The sequence below is a fragment of the Sarcophilus harrisii genome, chromosome 5, assembly GCF_902635505.1.
Source record: "Sarcophilus harrisii chromosome 5, mSarHar1.11, whole genome shotgun sequence".
NCBI lineage: Eukaryota > Metazoa > Chordata > Mammalia > Dasyuromorphia > Dasyuridae > Sarcophilus > Sarcophilus harrisii.
Genome location: NC_045430.1, coordinates 124397934 through 124410080, shown reverse-complemented (window position 1 = coordinate 124410080; position 12147 = coordinate 124397934). Strand labels below are relative to the sequence as shown.

Below are 12147 nucleotides of genomic sequence, written 5' to 3'. Positions count from 1 at the left end.
ACTTTTTTTTTTCCAATTCTTCCCGAGTTTTTTTTCTTTTCTGTCTCTCACTGACATACGCGACCGCCCGTCGTTCCCCGTTCCCCGCCCCCCCTCCCTCTCTGCTTCCGGTTGACCCTGCTTCCGGTTTATATACGGGAGGGGGTGGGCGCAGAGAGCAGAAGAGGCTTCTCGGTGGTCGCTGTTGTTTGTTACAATGGGGAAATCCGATTTCCTTACCCCCAAGGCCATCGCTAACCGGATCAAATCCAAGGGGCTCCAGAAGCTGCGATGGTATTGCCAGATGTGTCAGAAGCAGTGCCGGGATGAGGTGAGTGTGCGGTGAGAGTGCTTCCTAAGGGGTTATTTCGCGATCCTCGCCCTCCGAGGGGCCTTAAGGACCCGGGGTTCGAGTCCCGGCGCCTCGGTCCTGCTGCAGAGAGATCGCAAAATGAGTGGTGCGGGGGAGAAGCTGGTTTGGAGAGCCCTCTAACTCCTCAGGAAACGGAGACGCCTGCTGTGTGTCTGACACTGAAGGAAGCGGGGGGCACTGCCCGTAAGGAGCTTAGGGTCTGAGGGGAAGACTACGTGCAAACAAATAAGTACCAAGAAAGTTATAGACAGCGAGGCTTCTTAGATTTTCCCACTCCCGACCGCTCTTCGCCGGGGAAATTTTGTGGGGCCTTGAATGTATAGGTCAGTAAATGTTAGTTCTATTTGCTTATTTTATGCACCTTGGGCATATAAGTGAATAAAATAGGTAAATAAATGTTAGTTCTATTTGCTTATTTTATGCACCTTGGGCATATAAGTGAATAAAATAGGTAAATAAATGTTAGTTCTATTTGCTTATTTTATACACCTTGGGCATATAGGTGAATAAAATAGGTAGATAAATGTTAGTTCTATTTGCTTATTTTATACACCTTGGGCATATAGGTGAATAAAATAGGTAGATAAATGTTAGTTCTATTTGCTTATTTTATACACCTTTGGCATATAAGTGAATAAAATAGGTAGATAAATGTTAGTTCTATTTGCTTATTTTATACACCTTTGGCATATAGGTGAATAAAATAGGTAGATAAATGTTAGTTCTATTTGCTTATTTTATACACCTTGGGCATATAAGTGAATAAAATAGGTAGACAAATGTTAGTTCTATTTGCTTATTTTATAATCTTGGGTATAGGTGAATAAATAGGAAATAAATGTTAGTTCATTTGCTTATTTTATAACCTTTATAGGGAATAAAATAGGTAAATAAATGTTAGTTCTATTTGCTTATTTTATATACCTTTGGGCATATAGGGAATAAAATAGGTAAATAAATGTTAGTTCTATTTGCTTATTTTATACACACTTGGGCATATAGGTGAATTAAAATAGGTAAAAAAATGTTAGTTCTATTTGCTTATTTTATACACCTTTGGGCATATAGGTGAATAAAATAGGTAAATAAATGTTAGTTCTATTTGCTTATTTTATACACCTTGGGCATATAGGTGAATAAAATAGGTAGATAAATGTTAGTTCTATTTGCTTATTTTATACACCTTGGGCATATAGGTGAATAAAATAGGTAGATAAATGTTAGTTCTATTTGCTTATTTTATACACCTTTGGCATATAAGTGAATAAAATAGGTAGATAAATGTTAGTTCTATTTGCTTATTTTATACACCTTTGGCATATAGGTGAATAAAATAGGTAGATAAATGTTAGTTCTATTTGCTTATTTTATACACCTTGGGCATATAGGTGAATAAAATAGGTAGATAAATGTTAGTTCTATTTGCTTATTTTATACATCTTGGGCATATAGGTGAATTAAATAGGTAAATAAATGTTAGTTCTATTTGCTTATTTTATACACCTTTGGGCATATAGGTGAATAAAATAGGTAAATAAATGTTAGTTCTATTTGCTTATTTTATATACCTTTGGGCATATAAGTGAATAAAATAGGTAAATAAATGTTAGTTCCATTTGCTTATTTTATACACCTTTGGCATATAGGTGAATAAAATAGGTAAATAAATGTTAGTTCTATTTGCTTATTTTATACACCTTGGGCATATAGGTGAATTAAATAGGTAAATAAAACTAACATTTACTGATCATAATTTCGAGACCCTCCCTCCCCCACATTCAGTTATGCAACCCCCATATGGGAGTGAAAGCTTTAAGATTGAATAGGAAATGGGAAATAATTAAGTGAAGGAAGGCATTAGAATTAAGAGGGACTGAGGAAGGCTTCCCGTAACAGGTGGGATTTTAGTTAAATCTTCAAGCTAGTCAGTAACAGAGGAAAGCATTCCAAGCTTTGGGACAGCCAGAGAAAATGCCTGGCGTCAAAAGATAGAAATGATTTAAGATTAAACATTATTCCTTTCTGCTTCCCCCTCCCCATTTTTTTTTTTATTCTGAACTCCATAAACATCTATTTACCGGAGTACCGCTTATATATAAAGAGCAGAACAGAAAGAATTGTACTTGAAACTGCGAATCTCAACTACATAGAGCCTTATTTTCTTTTTAATTATATAATAAACAATAAAATTGTTGTGCTTGTCTGTAAGCATTGTTGTAATGACTCTCCTTTTTCTTTTTGGCAATCCTATCTCCAGCTCTTTTCTCCACCAAATTGAGAAGAAAAAAACCCATAACTTTCTAATACAGTAAAGCCAAGCAATTTCTCACCTTGATTCTGTTGGAAAACTTATGGCTTATTGTGCAATTAAGTCCATCACCTCTCTGATAGGAGGTGGAGAGCATATACCATTGGTTTTTGGAATCGTGGTGGTAGATGAAATCATTTCTTCTAGCTCTATCTCAAGTAAGAAACCAAACAACATTTCTGCAAAAGGTGTTAACTATGTAATAGGGGAAAGATTGCTGGATTTGGAGTCATAAGACCTTGGTTCATATCACTGGAGTTTTTCAACTAATTTGCTGATAGTTTTTTTATACTGTGTTCCCCCCAGAAGTCTGAAATAGTCTGAGGGCAAAAGTATAATTTTCTAACTCTTTTATATATCTGCAGTATGGAAATAGTATACTTTCCTCTGCAGAGGACTCTCATATTTTTAGACAAATTTTATAGCTGAAAACTTTTAGAGATCATATTGTCTAGTGTCCTTACCTTCCTTCCCCTTTCCATTCTCCTTCCTCTTTCCCTTCTCCTTTCCTTTTCTTCCTTCCTTCCTCCTTTTTCTTTCTTTCTTTCTTTTTTTTAATTATAATAACTTTTTATTGACCGAACCCATGCCAGGATAATTTTTTACAACATTATCCCTTGCACCCACTTCTGTTCCGATTTTTTCCCCTCTCTCCCTTCACCTCCTCCCCTAGATGGCAAGCAGTCCTATACATGTTAATATGTCGCAGTATATCCTAGATACAATATATGTGTTCAGAACCAAACAGTTCTCTTGTTGCACAGGAAGAATTGGATTCAGAAGGTAAAAATAATCTGGGAAGAAAAACAAAAAATGCAAACGGTTTACATTCATTTCCCAGTGTTCTTTCTTTGGGTGTAGCTGCTTCTGTCCATCATTGATCAATTGAAACTGAATTAGGTCTCTTTGTCAAAGAAATCCACTTCCATCAGAATACATCCTCATACGGTATCATTGTTGAAGTATATAATGATCTCCTGGTTCTGCTCATTTCATTTAGCATCAGTTCATGTAAGTCTCTCCAAGCCTCTCTGTATTCATCCTGCTGGTCATTTCTTACAGAACAATAATATTCCATAACATTCATATACCACAATTTACCCAACCGTTCTCCAATTGAAGGGCATCCATTTATTTTCCAATTTCTAGCCACTACAAACAGGGCTGCCACAAACATTTTGGCACCTACATGTCCCTTTCCCTTCTTTAGTATCTCCTTGGGGTATAAGCCCAGTAGTAGCACTGCTGGGTCAAAGGGCATGCACAGTTTGATAACTTTTTGAGCATAGTTCCAGATTGCTCTCCAGAATGGCTGGATGTGTTCACAATTCCACCAACAATGAATCAGCGTCCCAGTTTTCCTGCATCCCCTCCAACATTTATCATTATTTTTTCCTGTGATCTTAGCCAATCTGACAGGTGTGTAGTGGTATCTCAGAGTTGTCTTAATTTGCATTTCTCTGATCAATAATGATTTGGAACACTCTTTCATATGAGTGTTTTCAATTTCATCATCTGAAAATTGTCTGTTCATATCCTTTGACCATTTATCAATTCTTCCTCCTTTTTCAATTGAGGAATATTTTTCTTATGATATTTTCAGTATTTTAGAAGAAGTTGAGATTTCAGAGCAAGTCCCAAGAAGCATGGTGTGGTGGAACAACCACTGAGATGGGAAGGACAAGTTTTGAATATTATCTTTGTGATGTTGAGCTGGTTTTTAAACTTTACTTAGTCTCAGTTTTCTCATCTATAAAATGAAGGGGTTGAATGAGGTAAACTCTGAGATCTCTTTTTTCACTCTAAATCTTATAATGCTAGGCCTAACCAAGAATAAATTCCTCAAGTGTAGTTTGGGGAGATGAGTCTAAATAATATTTCTTTTGAAAAAGACTGGAGGATTTTAGTGGAATGAAATGTAGGTCATCAGTTACCTGAAAGTCAAATAAAATATATTATTATTTTAGATTGTTTAGAGAATGCATAATGCTGAGATTGAAGATCCCATTTTAATTAAATGTCTGCTGTGTGCCAGACACTATGCTAAATATTAGGGATAAAGAATAACCAAAAAGAGTCCCATCCCTCAAAAGACATTTTAATGGGGGAGATAAATGTGTGTATGTATGTATGTTAATCATGCCTAGAGTTTTAATTTCTTCAACTGTAAAATGAAGGCAATAAAGCATTTATTTCCCAGAATTGTTGTGAGGATCAAAGGAGATAATGTTTGTAAACTAGTTAATGCAATTCTTGATACATAGTAGGTGCTTGATACATGCTTCTTCCCCTATTCTACCCTATATAGGGTTGGTTCTGGGACCAGTATTTTAGGATGGACATTGATAAGCTGCAAGGTATCCAGAGGATGGCTACTTAGATGAGGCTAGAGGACTGGAAAAGAGGGACTTTTTATTCTAAGTCTGGTAGGAATGTGGGTCAGATATTTAGAATTCAGTATGGTGAATTTAAAAAAAAAATTTAAATTAACTATCATCTTTTCTGTTTTATAGAATGGTTTTAAGTGCCACTGCATGTCAGAGTCTCATCAGAGACAACTCCTTCTGGCTTCAGAAGATCCTCAGCAATTTATGGATTATTTTTCAGAGTGAGTATCTCAATTTTTGTAATTGAGACATTATTCAGTTGAGCAACTGGTTGTTGCAGAGGGTGGAAAGCTGTGCATGGAAACCAAGAAGACCTGAGTTCTTATGCTGTCTGAGATAATAGCTGGATGACCCTGGGCAAGTTACCTAATCCTGTTTGTCTTGGTTTCCTCATCTTTAAATTGAAAATTTACTGGAGAAGGAAATGGCAAACCACTCCAGTAATCTTTGTTAAGAAAATCCCAAATGGGATAATAGAGAGTCAGACACAACTCAACAATAACATTCAATTGATTTTTCTTCTTTTAGAAAAAAATCAGTTTTTATTGATACCTTTTTTTTTTTTAAACGTCATCATACTTTCCCCCTAACATTCTTTCATCTCCCAGAGAGCCAATTATTGTACAATTCTTGTGAATTGATTATCTCTGCAAAAGTAGGCTGGAAATGACTTCTATACTTTTTTTTTTGAGCCATCCTTGTTCTTTATAATTTTGCAACATTCACATTTTTTGAATTTTTGGTGATTATAATTGTACTTTTCATTTATTTTTGTTGTTGCATTGCGTCATTGTGTATATTTTACCTTGGCTCTGCTTATTTTATTCTGTACCAGTTCACATAGACCTTTCCATGATTCTGTGTATTCATGACAGTCACATTTCTTATATTATAGGAACATTTTACTGCATTCATGTACCACAACTTATTTAGCTATTTCCCCAGTTGATGGGCATCTACTTTGTTTCCGATTAAACATTGTAACTAATGATTTCCTTTTGAAAAATAGAGAGTTCTATCATTGTTCATGTTGTAATAGGGCAGATTGTTTCTACAAATAGCTATAAAAACTTACAAAACTTTTGGGACACAGTGTATCATAGGATTTAGGAGTTAGGAGGGACTTTAGTAATCATCTAGCCCAGCATACTAGTTATAGATGAGGAAGCTGGGGGTAAGTGCCTTGTTCAAAGTTACATAATAAGTATTGACATAAGTAGTTTTATTTGGGGGAGTAGTGGGGAGGAATTCAGTGTCTTTTCTGTTTGAGTCTTGTGATTTTATTTGGTCCTTTCAGTGTCTAAATCTTTCTTTTTTTTTTTTTTATTTAATAGCCTTTTATTTATAGGTTATATGCATGGGTAACTTTACAGCATTAACAATTGCCAAACCTCTTGTTCCAATTTTTCACCTCTTACCCTCCACCCCCTCCCCCAGATGGCAGGATGACCAGTAGATGTTTAATATATTAAATCTTTCTTTATAAGAACACGTTTTGTCAGACTAGCCTTATTTCTTTTTTTGACATGATTATTAGATTGATGAATCAGAGGACCATCCCAGGAGAACTTAACCTCCTTCCCTCTTTCCTTTTTTCCCCTTCCTTTCCTTCCTTCTTACTTATCACTTAGTTCCTACCTACTCATTCATAAAACTCAATTAGAAAACATTCATCAGGCTCCTATTATATGTCAAGCAGTGTGCTAAGTGCTGAGATACAAAGAAGGGTAAATAAAAAACCTTGCCTTCAAGGAGCTTATCATCCAGTGGGAGAGATAATCACATCAAATTAAAACAAACCACAAATATATCCACACATAGACCAACTATATGCAGAATATAATGAGGTAAATAGTTAATAAAGTGAAGACACTAGAATTAAGCACGGTTGGGAAAGACTTCTGGTGAAAATGGGATTTTAGTTGAACCTTACAGGAAGACAGGGAAAGTAGAATTGAGGAAAGAGAATCTTTTAGAGATAGGGGAGCAGCCTAAAAAAACTGAAGTGAAAAAAGTACAACCCTTGTTACAAATTTGCCTAATTAGGCAAAAAAAAATCTCCAATTGGCCACTTCTGAAAATGTATGTTTTACTCTATATCTTGAATCTGTAGTAACAAATTACTCCTTATTTCACATTGGTTTTTTAAAATTATGATTGATCATCACATTGATTGGTATTATATGCTATTTTTGTGGAGATGAGATATAGGCATGTGAACTAAACCATAATTTAGTCAGATGAACTTATATATAGGATTTGTAAAAGCATTTGTTAATGATTTAATGCCAGTGCAGCATGAAGACTTTTTTGGAGTACCTATGAATCTGCATTAACATTTTTCTTTAACATTTTTATTAATGATTTGATAGTGACATAGATGATATACTCATCAAAACGACAAATGCCACAAATTGAGGATTAGCTTATTAGATAGTAGTAGTATTAGCTAGTAGTAGATGACAATCGGGATCCAAAGGGTTCTTTAACTCTCTTGATCACAATTTCTTCTAGGTTTTTTGGACACCATTCTCTTCTGATTCTTCTCCCTCCTCTCAGACTTCCTTTTCTCAGTGTCCTTTGCTAGATGCTCCTCCAGATCACACTTTTTTATAAGAGCTTTTAAAAAAAATTTCCTTTGCATTAGCAATCTTGAATATGCATTACTTTTTTTTTTTTCTCAATTGTAGAAGGCCGCAGATAGTGGGGGAACTCGGAGTAAGGTTTAAGACCCTTTAGCCCATAGGGAACCTGCTGACAATGTTTGGTTTGGCTCCCCACCTCCCTTTGGTGTTCTCACCCTTCCTGAGAAGTCAGGGAGGGTGTGACCACCTGTGTTTTACTTGAAGCAAGAGTAAGAGGCATTTATGTAGCTGGGTGCTTATAGTTAACACATGCCAATGTATTGTGGTGATGTAATGCTACTATAGTTAATACTTGCTCTGTGTGCTGTGATGATGTAATCGTTCTACAGTTGTTATATGCTCAGTGTGCTGTAATGATATAATCCTTTTAGGTATTTAAGGGCCGAGAGGACTTGAAATAAATGAAATCCACCTTTGACCATCCTTGTGAGTCTCCTGCCTTCTTCACTCCTCCATTAAGACCAAGGACTCCAGCTGGGGGTTCAGAGATCCTCCAGAGAGCTAGTCTGGATGGCATATTTTGGCACCCCAGTGTGGGAGCTCTAGAAAGCATAGTAAATTTTGGCACCCCAATTTGGGGGCTCTAAAAAGCCCACTACACTCAATAGTATTTTATTTTTCCAAATACATGTTAAGATAGTTAAGATAGCATTCATTTTTGTTAAACTTTGTGTTCCAAATTTTTCCTCCTTCATCTTTTATCTCCTCCTTACAAGACAGCAAGCAATCTGATATAAGTTAAATATATATATATAATACTTTTAAATATATTTTTGTATTTGTCAAGTTGTGCAAGAAATATCAAACAAAAAGGGAAAAACCCCCACAAGTGAAAAAGCAAATAAACAAACAACAAAAATAGTAAAAATATTAAGTTTCAATCTGCATTCAGCCACTATAGTTCTCTCTCTTGAGATGGCATTTTCTATCCCAAGTCTATTGGAATTGTGTTGAACCACTTCATTGCTTAGAAGAACCACATTCTTCACAGTTGATTGTCAGATAACCTTTTTGTTACTGTGCACAATGTTCTCTTAGTTCTGCTCATTTCACTTGGCTTTTCTGAAATCAGCCTACTTAGTATTTCTTATAGAATAATAATCCATTACATTCATATACCATAACTTATTTAGCCATTCCTCAATTGATGGGCATCCACTCAGTTTCCAGTTCCTTGCCATTATAAAAAGAGCTATTACAGATATTTTTGTATATGTGGGTCCTTTTCCTTCTTTTATGATAACTTTGGGATATAGACCCAGTAGATCTGTATCTGGATCAAAAGGTGTGTACAGTTTGATAGCCTTTTGGGCATAGTTTCTTTCTTTTTTTTTTTTTTCCCTCAATTTCTTTTTTATTTGGGGTGAAATTAAAAGTTGTTTTAGACTGGAGTCATTGGTAGAAGTGAATATATAGTTTCAATATTTTCATGATTGAAGTCAAATATAGCACCTCCAAAATTTCTTAAAGTAGGAAGTGAAAAGAAAGACATTTAAAAGCAGTAATAGAAGACAGACTTTTTAAAAAACACATATAGGATCAATCTTATAGCTGAAATCTAGAATTCCTTAAGCCGACTATATCTTTTTTTTTTTTTTAATAGCTTTTTATTGACAGAACATATGCTTGGGTAATTTTTCAACATTGACCCTTGCAATCACTTCTGTTCCAACTTTTCTCTTCCTTCTCTCCATCCTCTCCCCTATATGGCAGGCAGTCTCATACATGTTAAACATGTTAAAGGATATCTTAAATACAATGTATGTGTACATATTTATACAGTTTTCTTGTTGCACAAGAAAAATCGGATTTAGAAAGGTAAAAATAACCTGGGAAGAAAAAACAAAAATGCATGCAGTCCACACTCATTTCCCAGTGTTCTTTCGCTGGGTGTAGCTGGTTCTGTTCATCACTGATCAATTGGAACTGAATTGAATCCTCTCATTGCCAAAGATAGCCACTTCCATCAGAATTGATCCTCATATGGTATTGTTGAAGTGTATAATGATCCCCTGGTTCTGCTCATTTCACTTAGCATCAGTTCATGTAAGTCTCTCCAAACCTCTCTGTATTTATCCTGCCAGTCATTTCTTACAGAACAATAATATTCCATAACATTCACTCAGCTGTTCTCCAATTGATGGGCATCCATGCATTTTCCAGTTTCTAGCCACTACGAAAAGGGCTACCACAAACATTTTTGCACATGCAGGGGCCTTTCCCTTCTTTAGAATCTCTTTGGGATATAAGCCCAGTAGTAGCACTGCTGGATCAAAGGGTATGCACAGTTTGATAACTTTTTGAGCATAGTTCCAAATTGCTTTTCAGAATGGTTGGATCTGTTCACAGCTCCACCAACAATGCATCAGTGATAGTCCCAGTTTTCCCACATCTCCTCCAATATTCATCATTATCTTTTCCTGTCATCTTAGCCAATCTGACAGATGTGTAGTGGTATCTCAAAGTTGTCTTTGCATTTCTCTGATCAATAATGATTTGGAACACCTTTTTATATGAGTAGAAATAGTTTCAGTTTCATCATCTGAAAATTGTCTGTTCATATCCTTTGATCATTTATCAATTGGAGAATGGCTTGGTTTCTTATAAATTAGAGTCAATTCTCTATATATTTTAGAAATGAGACCTTTATCAGATCCTTTGAATGTAAAAATGTTTTCCCAGTTTGTTGCTTCCCTTCTAATCTTGTTTGCATTAGTTTTGTTTGTACAAAAACTTTTTAACTTGATATAATCAAAATTTTCTATTTTGTGATCAGTAATGATTTCTAGTTCTTCTTTGGTCATAAATTCCTTCCTCCTCCCCAGGTCTGAGAGGTAAACTATCCTATGTTCTTCTAATTTATTTATAATCTCATTCTTTATGCCTAAATCATGAAGCCATTTTGATCTTATTTTGGTGTAGGGTGTTAAGTGTGGGTCTATGCCTAGTTTCTGCCATACTAATTTCCAGTTTTCCCAGCAGTTTTTGTTGGGATCTTTGGGTTTGTCAAACACTACATTGCTATAGTTATCGACTGTTCTGTCTTTTGAACCTAACCTATTCCACTGATCAACTAGTCTTTTCTTAGCCAATACCAAATGGTTTTGGTGACTGCTGCTTTATAATATAGTTTTACATCAGGTACGGCTAGGCCGCCTTCATTTGATTTTTTTTTTTTCATTAGTTCCCTTGAGATTCTTGACTTTTGTTCTTCCATATGAATTTTGTTGTTATTTTTTCTAGGTTGGTCATAGTTTTAAATTGTTCTCCAGAATGTTTGTCTCTTTTCATAATTCCACTAACAATACATTAGTATCCCAGTTTTTCCACATGACTCCTAATATTTCAAATCACACTTTCTAACCTTAGATATCCTTCAGTGTTCTATCCTGGATTCTCTTTTCTTCTCCTCCTACTTCACTTATCTCATCAATTACCATGGATTTAATTGCCATTAATTTTGGTTGATTCTCAAATATACCTCTCCTTTCCCATTCTTTCTGCTGACTTTCAATCTTGCATTTCCAGTTGCCATTCTGATACTTTGAACTAGATGTTCATTACATATTTTAAACTAAAAATGTTCAAAACTGAACTCATAAATCTTTTCCTCCAAATCTTCCCCCACTCCTACCTTCCCTCATAGTGTAAAGGATTATATCTTTCCATGCCTTCAGACTCACATCTTAATTGTCTTTCTGAATTCATCACTATCTCACCTTTCTCCACCCCACCATGTCCAATCTTGCCAATGCTTATTGATTTTACCTTTGCAATATCTCTTGAATATATCCCCATTTCATCTCTGATACTATCACTACTTTAGTGCAAGCCTTCATCACCTCACACTTGGACTATTGCAATAACCTCCTGGTGGCTCTGCCTGCTTTGGGTCTTTCCCTACTCCAAATCATTCCTTAGCCACTAAAGTGATTTTCATAAAGCTGAGGCTGATAGAGTCACCTCCCTACTCAGTAGATTGCAAAGTTTTTCCTAATCTAGCTTCCTGTTGCCTTATTTTACAACAACACACCACATCTCTTGGCTCTGGGCATTTTCTCTTGACTCCCATTCCCCAAATACTCTTTCTTCTTCCTCACTTTTGCCTACTAAGTTCCATGGTTTCCTTTAATTTAAGTCCCACTAAAATCCCACCTTCAACTGGAAGTTTTTCACAACTTTTTTTACTTCTGGTGCCTTCCTTCTGTTACTTATTTCTTATTTTGGCTGATCTAGCTTGCTTTATTTATATTTGTATGTATCTTGTCTCCCCTATTAAACTGGGAACTCCTTTAGAGCAGGGACAGTCTTTTGCCTCTTTTTTTGTACTTACCTCTGTAGTATCAGGTGGTGTTTAATTAATATTTATTGATTAATTGTCAAGCTAGAGCATTGAGCTGAACCTAATAAGATAAAAGTCACTAGGAATAAACAAAAAAATATTGTGCTTGGGGA

At 35.5% G+C, this 12147-nt stretch overlaps 1 protein-coding gene across 1 annotated transcript in view; it reads left to right on the top strand.

Annotated features, from left to right (window-relative positions):
• The first annotated feature begins 5 nt into the window (after positions 1–5).
• Positions 6–12147, top strand: part of KIN (Kin17 DNA and RNA binding protein) — a 43863-nt gene continuing 31721 nt past the window's right edge. The window contains exons 1-2 of the mRNA XM_003771405.3: positions 6–310; positions 5174–5268. Of these exons, the coding sequence (XP_003771453.1) occupies positions 197–310; positions 5174–5268 (209 nt within the window). The 5' untranslated portion in view covers positions 6–196. The remainder of the gene's footprint in view (positions 311–5173; positions 5269–12147) is intronic.